This window comes from Mastigoproctus giganteus, chromosome 2, assembly GCF_048544385.1.
Source record: "Mastigoproctus giganteus isolate SK-2022 chromosome 2, ASM4854438v1, whole genome shotgun sequence".
NCBI classification, from domain to species: Eukaryota; Metazoa; Arthropoda; class Arachnida; order Uropygi; family Thelyphonidae; genus Mastigoproctus; species Mastigoproctus giganteus.
The window spans coordinates 30,275,675-30,295,464 of NC_143576.1; the positions used below are offsets into that span (position 1 = coordinate 30,275,675).

Consider the following 19,790-nt stretch of genomic DNA (forward strand, 5'->3'; position numbering starts at 1 on the left):
ATGCCGGCCACTTCACTCCTGTGGCGTGTCAGTAGTTGTACTACTGTAGATATGTAGATATTTCCGTGTATCATGGGATGAAAACGAAGTATTTCTCGAAATATATGGACCGGATTTAAGATGAGGATGAAAATTAAAAAAAAAAAAAAATCTTTATTGCAACACATAGCTGATGATTTACAATAGTGTAGTTTCAACTACCCGTCACGGCACAATGGTAGTGGTATTTTTCAAGAATATTTATTTCTTATTATGTTAATAATTTAAATGCAAGACTGAGAAAGAATATGTTTATGTTTGAAATATTGCTGTGATTTTAGAATAAATTGCATGTATTCTAAAAGTAAGTTTTTCCAAGCGCAAAAATCCTTCGCCTTCAGAAAGAAGGTAGAGAACTATGAACCCGAGCGCGCGCGCGCGCACACACACACAAGGGGGCGATTTATTGTGCTTGATGTAGCAAGCAGGTAGATTCACAAAAAAAAAAAAAAAAAAAAAAACGGCGCCAATTGATTAATGCTAAAAAGCGCCACAATACCAGATTTCGGCGTCAGGGGGTACAGCGTCCCTGTTGACCCTACCCTGGTTACGCCACTGTACGTTTCTATTGCAGAAGATTCTACATTTTCATTATCGAATTCAACAGGGGCTCATATCTGGTGAGTATGGGCTTGGCACACCCAGTGTCCTGAGCTGGATATCATCATTCTTCTCTTTCTTGGTGATTTCCTTATACTTCTCTCTCTCTCTCTCTCTCTCTCTCTCTCTCTCTCTCTCTCTCTCTCTCTCTCTCTCTCTCTCTCTGGGTCGCAGGGTACATCAAATTTTTTTTGGCTGGTGCAGCATAAGCCTTAGGCTTCCTTGCACCATATGGCTAATAATAATAATAATAATAACAGGAAAACCTAAATTATACGAAAGTGACAATAAAATCGTTGTTAGTTTTCAGTCGAAGTGCATTACCGTTAGGCTTCTTTTATAGTCTATAACAGAGGTTGGAAAACTTTATCTGTAAAGGGCCAGATAGTAAATATTTTAGGCTTTGCGGGCCAAGAGGCAAAATCGAGGATATTATGTAGGTACTTAATTCAAAAATTCAAAAATTTAAGAAATTCAAAAATTTAATTATAATAATTCAGTACAATTTTTTTGGAATACAGATCTACTAATGAGAAGAATGGAATTCGGTTTTTTTTTTTTTTTTTTTTGGGAAAATATTTGGGTTAATTGGGGTTCAAAGTTAGCGTTCCCTATCATCAAAATCGATTGCAAATGTTCATCTGTTAATGCTGATTTATAATGAGATTTTACATATTTAAAATGCCTTTTCACACAGATAAGTAGTGCCAAATACTGATATCAATCCACGAACATACGATTTCAATTGAGCATATTCATCGCTTGGAAGGCATTTACAGAATTCTATTAGATTCTTCTCTTGATATTTGCCTTTTAGCATGTCATTATATTGCAGATTAATCACTTCGGATTAATCTGCAATATAATGACAATATAATATGCTAATTTCTTTTGCACTTGCATCCAAGTCCGAAAAATACTGCTGGAACTGTAGTTTGAGCTCTGAAAATATGTCATCTGCAAATTTGTATGGGAATGGAGATCTCGCTTCTTGTTTTAACTTTTGACAGCAAGAAAAGTGTATAAAGGACATTACTTGTGATTCAAAAACACGTTAGTTGCCGTCGAAATGACTTTACCGCAGTATAAGTTTCGCATGTAAACTCTGATTCGCCTTGTAATTTTAGGTTGAATTCATTAAGATACATTGTCAAGTCTGCAGCAAAAGCTAATTTCCAAAGCCATTCAGTGTTTGATAATAGTGGTTGAGGGCGTTTCTTCTCATGAGCTTAAAAAACCCCAATAAAACGTTAACACTGCTACGCCATCGAATTGCTGTGTGGTCGGACAAGTCAAGGATATTCTGACAAAAATTGAAGGAACTGAATTTTTTCTATATTATTTATATTAACTGATATTAACTTTCGTTAATATCGGTTAATAGGAACTGATATTAACGAGAGTTAAATCCACGAGAGCGAACGAAGTCCACCATTAACTACTGGTTCAATGACACATGATAGATTAAAATATTTTCCGCAAAGTAACTACTGATGAATGATACAATGAATAACCATAGGCTTTAAGCATCTTGCATTCACAAGCTATATAAATTTGCCGAACTAAGTCTTTTTCTACTCCACATATTTTTACCTCCATCAGTTGTTAACACATCTTAGCAGATTCCACGTCAGGTTGTACTGAATTAGCGTTTTCTCAATTTCTTTGAAAATATTCTCGCCTGTAGTTGTTCCACGCAAAAAATTCATAGAGGTTAATTCTTCAGTCACTTTGAACTCGGCATGGACTCCTCGAATACACAACAACTGAGCAATATCGGAAACAATTGTCTCCACATCAAGAACCAAGGAAAACCACTCGAAATCGTTTGCCTTGTTATTTAATTGACTATTGATGTTGCTTCCAATTCCCCCAACTCTTCAAAAGCGACTGTTCTCGCCGAAAGGCTAATAGTCTTAAACAAGTCTATTGTCTCTGGACACATTTCTTCGGCTGCTGCAATCAAACACAATTTAATTAACTCACCATCGGAAAAAGGCTTTCCTTGTTTGGCTAACAAATGAGCCACTCGGAAACTTACTTTAGTTGCAGCCTCATTTTAATTTTTTATTTTTGCGAAGAAATTCTGTTGTGATTATTATTATTATTATTAGTCATATGGTGCAAGGAAACCTAAAGCTTATGCTGCGCCAGCCAAAAAAAAATTTGAGTTACCCTGAGAGAAAGTGAGACAAAAGGGAATCACCAAGAAAGAGATGAATGATGATATCCAGCTCAGAACCCTGGGTGTGCCAAGCCCATACTCACCACATGTGAGCCCTTGGGGTAATGAGATATACCGTTTTAAAATTTCTAATTTTTCTGACCATTGTTTTCCTGTGAGTTGGGAATATTGTGATGAGTGCTTAGTTTGGTAATGTTGACGTACACTGAATTATGACCACCTCTATGAAAATTGAATGCGACCCGTTGACCACGTGAGGTACGAGAATGCACAGTTAGTCGATCTACGTAGCATAGATAAGGTGTCAGTGGTTCAGTAGGTAGTTAAATTCCGAGCGTGATGGGTAAAAGGAAGGATTTATCGGACTTTGATAACGGCCAGATTGTGGGAGCTCAAAGAGCTGGTGCCTCGATTTCCCAAACGGTGTTCTAGAGCCGCCGTAGTTAAAGTGTACCAGGACTGGCGTTAACATGGTCAAACAACGACCCGACGGCAAAACTACAAAGGTCAGTGAACGGTTGGTGTTAGAGGTGAGCGCCGGGTCCGATGACTCGTACAGGCGAACAGGCGCAGCAGTGTTGAAGGGTTGACTACCCAATACAACATGGGCCAACCCAAAACAGTATCTAGCATGACCATGCATCGCGCGCTCGCACGTATGGGCTATACCAGCAGATGATACCTACGGCATCCTCTCCTAACCAAGGTTCATCAGCGTAAAAGACTCACCTGGTGCAAAGAGCATGCAAGTTGGACATTAGAAGACTGGAAGAAGGTGTGCTGGTCGGATGAGTCACGTTATTTACTCCACACCGGGGATGGTCGTGTACGGATTTGGCGTCAACAACATGAGGCTCTTGATCCATCATGCATGGTATCAAAAGTGCAGGCAGTGGAGGCGGTTGTATGGTGTGGGGCATGTTTCACTGGCAGGAACTTGTTCCTCTGGTGCATGTGGAACAACGTGTCACTGGTCTCCACTATCGTCAACTGCTTGCTAACTGTGTACACCCCGCTATGTTGCACTTTTTCCCGAATGGCGATGGTGTCTTCCAAGATGACAATGCTCCAAGCCATCGGACACTTGTTGTGCAGGAACAGTTTGAGAGACACAGTGCTGACTTCCAGCCTATCGATTGGCCTCCGAACTCAGCCGATATTACTATGGAAAGGCATATCAGTCGTCTGGATACACCAATCACCTCCATACCTGCATTGCTGACCGCATCACACACAGTTTGGTTGGCCATACCTCCCGATGACTTCCGATATCTTGTTGAGATCAATGCCATGTCGGATAGCTGCTGTACTGAGGGCAAAAGGAGGCCCTACGAAGTATTAGGTAAGTGGTCATAATTCAGTGATCACTGAGTGTACATTGTATTCTTTTAGCACTGCTATGTGTCATTGTATAATAAACACAATGCACATTTAATTCGATAACAAAATAATCCACAGCGCAATAAAAGTGCGACATTCAAAGTCCACTTTTCTCTTCTTTTCTTGTTTTGGCATGATGAATACACACTGGTAATAAAATAAAAATAAAATGTCGCGGTACGGCAAAACACATGGTACTCGAAAGGCCGCCAAGTTGTCAAGTCAAAATTAGTGCGCTGAGCAACAGTGCGAAGCGATGAGAGTGCCACATACGATCTCTGTCGCAACTACTGAACTTTGCTGTTGTAGCGCGAAAGCAGCCATAGACAATACGTAAACGAATGAGCGTGGCTGTGTTCCAATAAAACTTTATTCATGGACACTGAAATTTGAATTTCATAAAATTTTCTAAAAGTGTGGCCCTTTGTCTGTTTTTTTAAAACAGGCAAAGGGCCAGATTAGCCTCGTGGGCCGTAGTTTGCCGGACCCTGGTCTATAACAGGGATTCTCACGCTGCTGTCCCCTCTGAGGAATCGAGGGTAACTCAAAGGAGGAGGTTCGCTTTTTTTTTTTTTTAATTTTTCCTCAGGTTTTAAATTTGATTATTTTTCATTTTATTTAATTTATTTTATTTTTTATTTATTTCCGGTAAAACGGTTTTATTTTAGAAAGGTGTAAGGTTCTATTACTGTTTCAATGTTTTATTTGATCTGTGGATTAAACTTGAATTATTAAAATAAGTGTAATACTGTATTTATTTCTTGCCCATCATCTAAATGGAATCACACAAATTCGTTTATCATTTACAGTGGCGTATCCAGGTATCATCGTAAGGGGGGGGGGAATGGAAACCATGCTTTTGAGGGGTTTTTTAGGAGGCCTCCTGCATTCTTTTTCTTTAATTTAAATTTTTTTGTTAGGGGGGCATATTCCCCTTCTGCCCACCCCTGAATACGCCCCTGATCATTTATGATATGAAATAATAGATACAAGTTGCCAGGTGGTATAATAAATATAAATCGCTACCAAGTGGAAATAATGGGATATATACAGTTCAACTGGAAAAAAAAAAAGAAAAAAGATTTTGAATTCAATAATATGAGAAAAAGTTGGCAAATTAGTATAAAATGTTGCTGTTGGGCATTTTCTGAAACTACTAACTTCTGGACATTTAAATTCATTCTTAATCCAAAACTTTGCTTTGTCTTAGAGGTTGTGGGGAAAGGCAAAATTCTCAGTCCAGCTTATAAAAATTATTTTTGCATTTTTTGCCTTCATAATTTTAGGCTCTGAATCCAAGGTCTTTGGAAGTTTATTTGTTCTTTATCAATTTTTCTGCACTAAAGTTAGTTATTCATTCAGTTTGTAACATTTTTGTAATATTTTTCATAGGTGGCGCTTATTATATGATCTCTAGAAGTCTTGGTCCTGAATGTGGTGGTGCTATTGGTATTATCTTCTCCTTTGCCAATGCAGTGGCTGTTTCCATGTACATAGTGGGAGCTGCAGAAACTGTCAGAGACTTATTACGGGTAAGCCATTTATGATTTCTTTTTAAAAAAAAATTTGGCTTTGTAAGCTTCTGCAACTTTGCTTTTTCTGGTCAGAGCTGAGCAAATGTGGTGCCGCCAAGGCACAGTGTACAATTTCTGAGAAGGCCGAAAATAAAATTATTTTTCCCCTCTCATCCCTTCCCAATGTGCTTTGAGAACTAGGAATGAGGAATTAAATATTTGATCTTCTCAGAGGGTGCAAACTTGACTAACTTCTCTGTTGTTGTTATCATTGGGTTTTAGGCGCATCAATGATTTTGACCACATTGAACCATTGTGAATTAAATCTGATGGGCTCACGGGCCAATTTGCACGTTTTTTTATTTGAATAACACGGGATAACTAAGGGGAAATCCTATACCCTCCGCCTAAGATTGGCTAGGTACAGTCTCAATTGAAGAGAACTTTATAAATTTCTCCAGTCGTTGACGGAAATTGATCATAGACCTCCAAATGAATACAAATTGGTGTAACTACTATATAGTCACAGAAACTCTCTCTGTCCTTTTCAATTTCTGGAGTGACACGGAGAAAGAACAGGGATGACCAATACTCCTTTCTAACTCATGCCACAGACACTGAATGAGACTGAAATCCGAGAATTGGGCTGTCCAGGGTAGATGCTTGATGTCATCCTTTATTCCTCAAAACAGCTTTTTCACACATTTGTTGTGGGTAATGGTTGTGTTGTAATTTTGAAAGAGCTCTCATCCATAGGAGTAAACAGGCAACATTTCTAGCCGTACTTGATCTGCAACATGTTCAAAAATGATCTGGTATTAACTGTGTTTACCAGTAGAGTCAGGGGACCAGGGAAATGCCACAAAAACATGATCCATCCCATTACACTTCCTCCAGCAGCCTGTACTTTGTGGTATAACTGATGGTTCCAGTACTTCGTGTAGTTTTCTCCATGTGTGCGCACTTCTAGGTGCTTGAAAAGTGTAAATCAGAACTCATTGGACTACATGACACCTCCAGTCCTGCTGCAGTCATCCTTTGCATTCCTGACACCAAGGCAACCGTATTTCAGGTCGGTGTCCATGATCAGTAGCTTTTGTGAATAGACTACGGGAGTAGTCTCCTACTCCTGTAGGCTATTCTTTATATGGTGCAGGTATTTATGCCACAGTGGTTATGATTACCATCCTTCTGCACGTGCGAAAAAGACCTAAATTGGAATCCTGTCAGTGATATGAGGAACTTTCAATAAGGTTTTTTTTTTTTTTTTTTTTACTTGCATATTTAGTTGGTCTCGTACAAGATTTGAATGGGGTGAAGGTAAAGAAAGCTATTGCAAGAACCACGGCAAACTACGGAAACTTACCGGATAGTTTGCCTCTACTGCAGTTTCTCCTTGCATTCTCAGTAAAGAGTATGTGCATCTTATCAGTAGCGGCAGTAAAAGTCAAGAATGATATACTACATTGATTGACACGTAGGTGTGACAGACGCTGTACTGATTGGTGCATGAACACAACAGACAATAACATTACAGCATTAAGTGATTAACCAACATTATGATATGCATATATATAAAGAATCTTTCTTTCTTTTCCTATTATTTGCTAACATAACCTTTAAAGTTAGTTAAGGAAACCTTTTACTAATCTAACATTAAGATCAGGTTATAAAATATAACTAAAAATAAAGAAATCTACGTAAAACTTCTGAATCCGTCTACTTGAATCCATCTCAAATTAGTGGCGTAAACTAACCTAACCTTTTTAGTCTGGAGTGTGCACCATGTTCTGAATTTATCCGAAACTGGTAAACCTTTTCCTTTTATCCTAACCTTAAAAACGTACAAAGAAATCAGTAATATGTTTTTTTAATAGTGAAAACACTTATTAACTCCAATAATGAGAAAAACTAATCATTACATTGTCTTTCGTGTCTATTTGTCAATCGATATATTGTTCTTGACTTCTGCCGTTACTGATAACACACAGTATTTTTACGGAGAATGCAGGGAAAAACTGCAGTAGTGGCAAATCAGTTTGCCACTACTGCCTTGAATGGTTTTGTCTTCTGGAAACTTAGGTTTTTCATCCGGAAAACAGTCAAATCTACCAGAGAATACGTGCTATTACAGACAATATACCAACATCTCATAGCCTTTGTTTTTTAGTGCTTAACACATAGATACACGTGCCTGACATAGGTAGGTATGGATTACTTATGTCTTGTGATGTTTATGCATTAATTGCTGAAGTTCCTTCTTTTCACATTTATTATACATGATAATCCTTTCCAGAAAGAGACAACTGAAATCTTGCTCTGTTGCCTTACATTTTCATCTATCCACAAATGTTTTCTGGATCTTCCATTCGTTAAAGGCTCAAGTGATGTTAATCTTTGAACACTCGATAAATGTAGCCACCCTCTCTTTGAAGCACTTGATGAACGTGCACTGAAAACCATGCCATTTTCTGGAATTCTCCAAGATCATATCCATTCTCTACTGGAATATTAATTGGGTCACAAAGCTCTATGTCCTCTGTGACAGTATAGTGGTTTTTCCAGCTGTCACTCGTTTCGAGAGATATGGGTTCGATTCCCATCTATGACTGGAGGAATTTCTAAAGTCCTCATCAAGATTGTTGTTAACTGAACTCAGGGAGAAAGTAGGAGTAGGCAATACCCTTGTGAATTGTTCCAGGTTTTTCAGAGCGAAAAACAAATCAGCTCACAAACACAAATTTTATACAAACATAATTCACAATGGTGTAATATGGTCTGAAGCAGTGATGCAATTTAACCCCAACAATGCAATTTTATAGCATTTTCCTGCACACATCACCACCACGTAATCTCTTTGATTTACATATTTTTGTATAAATTGTTGCATTCCTAATAAACTTCCTGATAGTGTAGTAATTTTGTACTTGTCCTCTGGATTCTTTGTATTTGTATACGAGGGAGTATCAAAAAGTTCGTACCCTGACCTAGATAAAACATCAGTAGGAAGATGCCGTTTTTAATATAAGTTGTCTACGTATTCATTAACTAACATGTGAAATTTCATTCCCTAGGTGATCGTACACCAGAGGTGGAGCCCGGAATCTGAGGAAGGGCGCTATGGTTGACAAAGTGGAGTATCCAGCAGTGATCAAGTTCCTGCATTTGCAGGGCAAGAAAGCTGAAGAAATTGACAAAGAAATGAAAGCTGTGCATGGGCAGAATTGTCCATCCAGTGGCATAGCTACCTTGTAGGTAGGCAAGGCAATTTGCCTCTGGGCCCAGGCCCTTTAGGGGCCCGATGTCTTTGGCTTTCTCCTGTTTTTGTAATTTTCATTAATTAAGTAGGGGCCTGAACATGTTCTTTGCTTCCGGGCCCGAAAAAGGGTAGCTATGCTAGTGTGTCCATCCTATGACACTGTAAAAAAGTGGAAATGGGAGTTCCAGTGTGGTCATACAAGTGTCTTTGACAAGCCAAGAGGTTGCAAAGGTTGAGCAGCTGGTGCTGAGTAACAATTCATTTCATCTCAGATGCAGTGGGAATTAGTTATGGGTCTGTCCACAGCATTTTACATAACCATCTGCACATGCCTAAGGTCTTCACACGATGGGTTCTAAGATTGCTGATGCCTTTGCAGAAGCAATGTCGAATGCAATGTTCTCACCAACTGTTGGATTTGTGCTACCGCAGCACCCACCCTATTCTTTTGACTTAGCACCGTCACACTTTTCTTGTTTCAAGAAATAAAGATACCATTGCATGGGCGCCATTGGATTTAGCATTAGCATTAGTAGAGGCATACGATGCAAGAAAGCAAGCTTATGCAGTATCAGTCAAAAAAAAACCTCCCATTTCACCCCTCCATTTGTTCCAAATGCCTGTCCAGCTCAGCCTTAAATTTATTTAGGCTATCAACTTCCACAACAAAGGATGGAAGTCTGTTCTACCAATCAACCACCCACTGGCTAAAGGCAAATTTCCACACATCTATTCTACAACTGTCTTTCCTCAATTTGAATCTATGCCCCTTCAGGTTCTTAATCTGAGTAAGAGGAAGAATCTCATCGGCATTCAGCTTGCTCATTCCATTCAAGGCCTTATACACCTCAATCAGATCACCTTGCAGGTGCCTACTCTCCAGGCCTGTAATTTGCAGAACTAAAACCTTTCTTGGTAAGAGCACTCCCTTGTTCCCCTCACCAATCTTGTTGCCCTTCTTTATATTTGTTCTAGCAACTCTACATCCTTCCTAAAATGAAGCCTCCAGACCTGTACACAGTACTCTAGGTTGGCCTGACCATTGCCTGTATAACGGGATAATCACCTCCCTGTTCCTGTTAGCAAAATTCCTATATATCATTGACAAGACTCCATGACCTGCCCTAAATGTTTCAGGAAGTCGTCAATGAAGTGGAATTGTGGTTTCAGGCAAAAAGTGCAGACTTCTATGATCAAGGTATTAAACAACTGATCCATAGATGTGAGAAATGTGTTACTATACATGGAGAGTATATAGAAAAGGATTAAAGTTCCTGTGAAGTTTCATTTTTCTAGGGTTCATTTTTTCATTTTTCAGGTTCTTAATCTGAGCAAGAGGAAGAATCCCATCAGCATTCAGCTTGCGCAACCCATTCAAGGCCTTACACACCTCAATCAAGTACTATGCTAAGTATTATTAAGTACTATGCTGAAAGATATTACTTTCCCTGTTATGGACAATGTACAGTGAGATTAAATAGTTGCATGAGTAACTCGTATTTCCATAGATTTTTTTTTTAAGAGCATTAGCAACTAAGGGTATATGCGGTGGTCATTCCCTGACCTTTCCGCATCCTCCGTATTCGGTGGTCACAGGCTCGAACCCCGGTCTAATCAAGAAGCGTGGGCTACGCACTGCTGCTCCTGCCCACCTGACTACGGAGACCATTTCTATAGACATACGGCTCTTATTACCTGTTATTTCTGGGTAAGGGTATGCACTTTTTTGATACCCCCTCGAATGTGCATACAGCATATTCTGTTTTGAATATGCTATGTTGCACTTAACAGAGAGGGTAGGGCAATGGCTGTCACCATCAGTTACTCATTTGGAGTGGTCTGTATTTGATTCCTGTCAATGATCAGAGAAATTTCTGAAGTCCTTTTCAACTGAGGCTGTGGTTAGCTGATTTCAGATGGCAGGACAAGATTTATCCCATGAGTATTTCTGCCACCTGTAAACATACGGATACAAGCATATTGCTTGGGTGCCATTAAAATAATAAAAGAACAAATTCTTTTATCTTATCTTATTTTATTTTACTCTTGCTTGTGTAAGTATTAATTGTAGTTATTTCATTAGGCAGAACTATATTCTTGATATTATTATTATTATTAGCCGTATGTCTATGGAAATACGAGTTACTCATGCAACTATTTAATCTCACTGTACATTGTCCATAACAGGGAAAGTAATATCTTTCAGCATAGTACTTAATAATACTTAGAATAGTACTTGATTGAGGTGTATAAGGCCTTGAATGGGTTGTGCAAGCTGAATGCTGATGAGATTCTTCCTCTTGCTCAGATTAAGAACCTGAGGGGGCATAGATTCAATTTGAGGAAAGACAGTTGTAGAATAGATGTGTGGAAATTTGCCTTTAGCCAGCAGGTGGTTGATTGGTGGAACAGACTTCCATCTTTTGTTGTGGAAGTTGATAGCCTAAATAAATTTAAGGCTGAGCTGGACATGCATTTGGACCCAATGGAGGAGTGAAATGGGAGGGTTTTTTTTTTTTTTTTTTTTGGGGGTGATGCTGCATAAGCTTGCTTTCTTGCATCTTATGCCTCTACTAATGCTAATACTCATTAGCTGGGATTTTTATGGTTTCTTTTTCTTTTTTTTCTTTTTTCACTAGCAAAATGGCTTCCAAATAATCAGGAGGGTTGTATTTAGTCAGTATGGGATCACTTTTTTTTCCATGTTTATAATTATTTAGGATTTTCACCATGCAAGGTGTAAAAAGGTGGCCAGAGAAGTTGTCACCTTAATTTTTTGAGATTTGCATCCAGACATCTCAGAGTGTGTGTGTGTGTGTGTGTATGTATATGTGTGTGTTCTATAGTTTTTTTTTTTTTTTATAATTATCCTCCTGTTTACAGGATGCAGAAATCCATAGAAACAATTTATTTAATCTGATGTGAAAAAACAAAGGATAAGTTGTAGTTAGTGATAAATCCACTTAGTCATGAAGGTGATTGAGTGAATTATATTGTGAATTATCCTGCACAGAATTACATGCTGTTTCATTTTGTTAACAGTATTTCAATTTTTGCTGCAATTGACATATATTAGTCTCATTTTAAACTTATTTATTTCATTTTTCAATAATATTGTTTTTAGTTTTATAAAAATATTCTAAGTATTTTTCTAGTTATGTTTAATTATTTGCAGTGTATTACACACTTCTTGATCCTTATTGAAAATTTAATCCGGATTCTACTTTTATTAGAATTTCGACAGTGGAATTGTAGAATATCCAAGTGATACCAATGATGTCAGAATCGCTGGAATTTGTTTCCTCGTCCTAATGACTGCAATTACAGGTGTAGGTATGGCCTTTGAAAACAAGGTAAGGACCAGTTAGACATCACATTAAGGATACTCTTAAAGGAATAGTGATTTTTTTCTAATATTCATTGAAAAGTGCATTCTTTCAACTAAAATATTTTGATATGGGGGAGTCAGCCATAAGGTAACTTACTTGAGTCTAGCAATAAAAATTAGCATTATATCAGTTTGTTGATTTGATGCTTCTGGAAAATATGCATGTGTTAGTATTTTGATCACCTCCTTTATATTTCAGAAAGTTTTCTAAATACACATTAAATTAATAATTATGAATAAATAATTCATAATTCCATTATGAATAAATACTCAAATTATATAAATATATTTAGTATTAAAAAAATAAACAGTATTAGATGTTATAAAATATTGACAAATTTAATTCATAAATAGGGGAGATGTACTGAAAGGTTATTTTATATATATTGACATGTTTTAGGCTCAGATAATACTTCTTTTCCTGCTGCTCGTTGCTTTAATGGACTATTTTGTGGGAGCTTGTCTGAATCCAACATTAGACCAAAAATCCAAAGGATTTGTGGGATGGGATGGTAAGTAATTTATTGTTTCTAGCTCATTGCTCAATTTTCCTACCTAAATTTTTAAGAAGGAAATTAAGTCAAAAATATTGTATGTGCAACAATTCTGATAGCAAGTGAACTCACTCTTGTACGTTGCTAACTGTGAAATTTAGCAACGAGCTAGAAACAATAAGATAATTTATTTTTGATCAATTATTTAGTGTGTTCTTTCCATTGACCATACCATTTGTTCTTCTTCATTTGTTTTGCTTATTATACTTATTAGTCAGTAATCTAAGTAATAAGCATAAGATAACAATCTGATTAATTAAAGACTTTTCCTTGTGTAACTTTTAGATAAGGGGTGGCTAACTGTGGCACATGCAGCCCTTGTTTACATGCTTTCCAGTGTGGAAAAAAAAAATAAAATAAAATAAAAAAATTATACACCAGATTTGAAAAATTAGAAATGAAGTTAAACCTATACAGTTTTTAAAATTCATTTTTATTGCCAGAAATTATGGCACTTGATTTAATGTGATGGAACCTACAGTTCATATTTACCACCTTTTTAGCTTTTATTTAGCATAGGTAAGTAGATGCATAAATGGGTGCCTCAATGTTGCCTCATGACATTGATTCCATAAGGACAAACATTTATTCATTAAAATATATTAAATTTATTTTATAAAAGTAAATTTGTGTTTTTTATTACAAGCTCTTGGCATAAAATTAGTTGACATAGTTAACAAAAACTTTTGATGGATCCAGATGCAGATCAGTAGGGTGAAGATATTGCTTCCAATAGCTTTTCAATCCACCACTAGATGGCGTGCCATGCATTTCCAACATAATACAGGGCACACTGCAGAAAACTGTTGGCTTCTTTTACAGCTATCAGTTCATTTGGGTTTTTGTAAAAATTCCTGTTACAAAACAATTCTCTTACAAAAGCTTTTGTAACAGTTCTCTTACAAGCAGGTATTCTGGGGCTTGAGTGTATGGTTGTGTTTGGGGTCTCCCTGCTTTTGGTTATAATTCTGTTATCACTGCTTAATAAAATGATTTTGGGGCCTCACTCTGTATTGAGGCCCAGATGCTTTGCATCCAACACAGCAACTTCCTCCTTTTTCATAACCTTAAGTACTGTCTTGTCCTTTATAATTGCCAGAATTTTTCGTTTGTGATCTGTTGGAAGTGTGTGACAAAATAGAAATATTAACAAATGTAAAGGCAAGAACTTCTGCTTCCACTATAGTATTACAAACATCTATTGAAAGGGTTAAATTTTCATGGCAATAGCCAAACAGTTTCAACAAATTTCTTCTCTTTCATTAAAAGCAAATGCATTTAACAGATTAAATTTTCACTATTTATGGGTTAAATTTCATTTCCAAGATAGTTTTTGGAAATAACTGCCCACCTGGCAGTGGACTTTGACTCACAAATCAAAATCATCTACCATCATAGACATATTATCATACCATACGTGTGTTGTTCAACAACTTTCTGTGCGCCTTTTTCGTCTTTAGGGGTAGCACAGTAGGTATAATTCCATCCTCCTCACTCCAAGTGGAAAAGGCCCAGATACAAATCCAATCAATGATTTAAAAAAATTTTACGGGCTTTTTTCACTCTGTGACTTAGTTGGCCCTCGGATGAGGAGAGCAAGGTTTCATTTTTCTCCTGGAAACTCATGTTTTCATCCAACAAAACAGGCAAACTGACTAGCAATACATTCAATTTATGGACATAATGCACATGGGTGGATAGGTTGTTCTTGGGTAAACCTAATATGTAGACATGTATAGTATCTTATGTAGGACGGCACCTGAACGAAAGTTCAACTCCGTCTTTGTACACTGTGGTGGTTACAGAAAGCACTGTAACAGGCCAGAAATGTGTGTAACGTTATGTTCGTGCAGTGTGTGTGTTGTTGTGTTGTTTAGTTGTTTCTGGCCGTTTTGTCACCAGGCAGGCGATCACCTGGAAAGCCTGCCCAATGTCCGTCTACACCACGGGGAGGTAGGCCACAACTGCACAGGAACCATGGCCAACCTCAGCAGTCACGTACTGAATGTCCAAAGAGGGTTTGGAGCCATTCAAAAGAATCCCGTGCCAAACCTAATATGATATTTTTTTACATGCCTTTTCAGATCTTTCAAGAAACGCACAGTGGTCAGCAGCTATTTGTATAAATAATGCTTGTGTCCAGTGCACTGAAGTTATCTGACCACTGCCGAATAATTTATTTCCACTGATAGTTTCAGAAGTAAACACGTATACTGAGTGATCACCTACCTAATACTTCATAGGTCCTCCTTTTGCCCTCAACACAGCAGCTATTTGACGTGGCATTGATTCAACAAGATGTCGGAAACATACAGGAGGTATGGCCAACCAAGCTGTGTGTAATGCTGTCGGCAGTGCAGGTATGGAGGTGATTGGCATATCCAGATGCCAGATATGCCTTTCCATAGTGTCCCACAAGTGCTCTATGGGATTGATAGCGGGGGAGTTCGGAGGCCAATCAATATGCTGGAAGTCAAAACTGTGTTCCTCAAACCATTTCTGCACAACAAGTGTCCGATGGCTCGGCGCATTGTCATCTTGGAAGACACCATCGGCATTCGGGAAAAAGTGTAACATAGCTGGGTGTACACAATCATCAAGCAGTTGACGATAGCAGAGACCACTGATACGTTGTTCCACATGCACCAGGGGTCCAAGTTCCTGCCAGTGAAACATGCCCTCACCATACAACCGCCTCCAACGGCATGCACTTTTGATACCATGCATGACGGATCAAGGTCCTCATGTTGTTGATGCCAAATCCGTACCCGACCATCCATGGTGTGGAGTAAATAACATGACTCATTCGACCAACACACCTTCTTCCAGTCTTGAAACATCCAAATTGAATGCTCTTTGCACCATGCGAGTCTTTTACGCCGATGAACCGTGGTTAGGAGAGGATGCCGTAGGAATTATCTGCCAGTATAGCCCATATGTGTGAGCGTGCGATGCATGGTCATGCTAGATATTGTTCCGGGTTGGCCCATGTTGTATTGGGTAGTCAATTCTTCAACAGTGCTGCTCCTGTTCGCATGTACAAGTCGTCGGACCCGCCACCCACTTCCTACATCAACCTTTCACTCACCTTTGCAGTTTTGTTGTTGGGTCGTTGTTTGACCATTTTGATGCCAGTCCTGGTACACTTTAACTATGGCGGCTCTCGAACACCCCACCAGTTCAGCCGTTTGGGAAATCAAGGTATCAGCCCGTCAAGCACCCATATGTCCTTTATCAAAGTCCGATAATCCCTTTCTTTTACCCATCACACTTGGAATTTTACTACCTACTGAATCACTAACACCTTATCTATGCTACGTAGATCGACTAACTCCACACTCTCATGCCGTATGTGGTCAATGGGTTGCTTTCAGTTTTCATAGGGGTGGTCATAATTCAGTGCCCACTCAGTGTATATATCTATCCATTACAGTGTCGCATTCAGGATATCACTTGCACAACGTATCAACTGTGTGGTACTATACTCGGTGGTAGAGAATAAAATGGACCTGAGGTAATTGTGCAGTCAGATATGAAGTTTTCTGACCAGTTCAGATGGTCTGCAAGAGTAGGTCATAGTGTCTTGTCAATGATATACAGGAATTTTTCTAGTAGGGATAAGGAGGTGATTATCCCCTTGTATAAGGAAATGGTCAGGTCACACCTTGAGTACTGTATACAGGTCTGGAGCCCTCATTTTAGGAAGAATGTAGAGCTGCTGGAAACGAGTACAGAGAAGGGCAACAAGATTAGTGAATGGAACAAAGGATTGCTCTTATGAAGAAAGGCTTAAGTTCTGCAAATTGCAATATCTGGAGACTAGGCACCTGTGAGGTGATCTGATTGAGATGTATAAGGCCTATTCTTCCTCTTGCCCAGATTAATCGCCTGAGGGGACATAAATTTAAATTGAGGACAGTTGTAGAATAGATATGCAGAAATTTGCCTTTAGCCAACAGGTGGTTGATTTCTGAAACAAACTTACATGTGTCTTTGTAGAAGTGGACAGCTTAAATAAATTCAAGGCAGAACCAGACAAACATTTGGAGCGAATGGATGGGTGAAATGGGAAAGTTTTTTTTTTTTTTTTTGGCTGATGCTCTTTAAGCTTGAATCATATGCCTCTACTAATGCTAATGCTAACAACATACAGAACAGCCCATGAACACACATTTTGACAGACATATACATAATATGTCTAATATTGTGTTTGTGTGCATGTGTTAAGCACGAAAGCAACTAAAGCTAGTAGTATTAGTAGTACTCACAAGAAACAAGCTTATACAGCATTAGCTAGAAAAAAAAAAAAAGAAGCCAAAATTTCCCATTTCACCTGTCCATCCGCTCTAGTAGTTACTCTAGTTCTTCCTTGAATTTATTGACACTACCCACCTCTACAACACCAGATAAAAGTTTGTTCCAAGAATCAACCAACCTCTGGCTGGAGGCAAATTTCTGCACTTCTGACCTGCAACCATCCTTCTTCAGTTTGAATTTATATCCTCCCCCATGTGTGTAATCTGATCAAGAGGAAAGATTCCATCAGCATTGAGCTTTCTAAATCCATCCAAAGGCTTTAAACACCTCAGTCAGATCTCCTCACAGATGCCTAATCTATTGATGCCGCAATATGCAGCATCAATAGATTAGACTCTTTATAAGAACACCCTGTTGTTTCTCTCACCAATCTTGTTTGCTCTTCTCTGTACCTATTCCAACATATCCATGTCCTTCCTAAAATGAGGCTTCCAGACCTATATGCAGTACTCAAGATGTGACCTAACATTGCTTTATCCCTGCTGGAAAAATTCCTGTTCATCATTGACAAAACCCCATGAGCTGTCCTGGCAGCCTGTCTGCATTCCTCAAAGAATTTCCTATATGACTGCACAAATACTCCCAGGTCTTTTTTCATTTTTCACTACTCTGAATCTAGTGCCACACAGCTGGCACTACATTAAAAAAAAAAAAAGTAAATTGCAGCCATTATCAACCCACTGCAGGATGGAAGCCTCCTCACCAATTCATGCTGAGGGAAATGGACCATAATCTGCCACGCTGGTCCAGTGCGGGTTGGCAGATCGACCGTATTTAGCAGTCAGAGGCTGGTACATTAATCTAAGGTTACTGCTCCTCACATGAAGTATCTTGCATTTGTCAGTATTAAACTTCAATTGCCACTTTTCAGTCCATCTGCCTAGTACCTTGTTGCAGTAGCATATCCTAATTACTGTGATTAATTACCCTGCCAATCTTTGTATCATCTGCAAGCTCAGGCTTAATGTCTGAGCTTGTATCATCTGCAAGCTCAGATATTAAGCCTGATATACCTTCATCAATATCATTAATAAATACAAGAAACAAGAATGAGCCCAGTACTGAACCTAGGAGACTCTAATAATAACATTAGTCCAAGAACAGCAGTGCCCATTGATTATCGCTGTCTGTCTTCTTCCACTCAACCATCCCTTTATTCATAGCAGCAACTTACCCTTAATGTCAAACTGCTCCAGTTTGTATAGCAGTCTTTTATATGCAACAGTATCAAAAGCTTTTCTGAAAAAATCAAAGTATATGATGTCAAAACTATTTTTTGCATTCAGTTTATTTGTTACTATGTCATAGTATCCAATCACATTAGTCAGACACGACGGTCCCTTAACAAATCCATGCTATGACTGCAGTATAACTGCATTCCTGTCTAGATGATTCTGTACTACTTTTTAATAAGCAACTCCATTATTTTCCCTGGAACAGAAGTCAAGCTAACAGGTCTGTAACTACTTATTTCACACTTTAATCCCCTTTATGAATTGGGGATACATTTGTATATCTGCAGTCCTTAGGGACCTCCCGTGAATCCAGGGATGCATTAACTATTTTGCTGCCTCCTTTAATATAATTGGCTATATATCTCATCCACCCCAGGTGCCTTTTTTACATTTACCTTCAGTAATTTCTCCTCCACTTTCCTCTCAGCTATCACAAAATCATTCAGCTTCCCGCAAGAATTTTGATCAATTCTGGCATTCCCATCCCTAAAAACTTCCTTGTGTGAGTGCAGATGCAAAATACCCATTCAGTTTGTAAGCAGCCAAAGCATGATTATTAACAGTTAAACCATTGATATTAAGTGAACCATTATGATTCATCCAAGATGAAGTTGGCTGATTTGTCAGGATGACTTTGCCAACTCTGATGTTGCTAGGCATTATTGGTGTAGTATGTTAATTGTAACCCACATTCCAATGTTGAAATTTTGGACCGTACACGTGATTCTTGTCATCACTCCACTATATGGAGAGCTTCCTGGTTGGAAGCTCTCCATATAGCGGTGGCAGGTTCCAATATTAATTGCAGTTGTGGAACCTGCATACATCCTATTATGCCACCTCCGTAGCCAGGTGGGCAGGAGCAGCAGTGCGTAGCACACGCTTCTTGACCGGGGTTCGAGCCCGTGACCACCAAATGCAGAGGATGCAGAAAGGTCAGAGAATGACCACCTCATATCCCCGAAGCAATATGACCTTAGTTGCTAATGCTCCTAAAAACCAAATAACAAACAAACAAACATCCTATTATAGAAGAAGTGGTTTTTTACAACATGATGATAAATGGCAAACTTATAATGTGGCAAATATATGTTGGCATACTTTCACAGAGACTGATTGCTGATGTTTTGCCCCCTCCCCTTTACACTGTTCAAAATTTGCATTGGTTTATTGTTGTGCATGCATATATGTTGTCACTACAGAATATAATGATATGTCATACTACTTGTCTTCTAAGTTGATAAAGGTGCACATCACTTCAAAAGTTACTTAATGTATATTTTGTGTTTGCTCTTATCGCTTTTAATACTTTTATCACT

At 38.5% G+C, this 19,790-nt stretch overlaps 1 protein-coding gene across 2 annotated transcripts in view; it reads left to right on the forward strand.

Annotated features, from left to right (window-relative positions):
- Positions 1-19,790, forward strand: part of LOC150089243 (solute carrier family 12 member 1-like) — a 104,089-nt gene that overhangs the window by 9,150 nt on the left and 75,149 nt on the right. For both annotated transcript variants that reach the window (XM_090390398.1, XM_090390399.1), the window contains exons 5-7: positions 5,597-5,736; positions 12,211-12,330; positions 12,766-12,877. In XM_090390398.1, the coding sequence (XP_090246524.1) occupies positions 5,597-5,736; positions 12,211-12,330; positions 12,766-12,877 (372 nt within the window). The remainder of the gene's footprint in view (positions 1-5,596; positions 5,737-12,210; positions 12,331-12,765; positions 12,878-19,790) is intronic.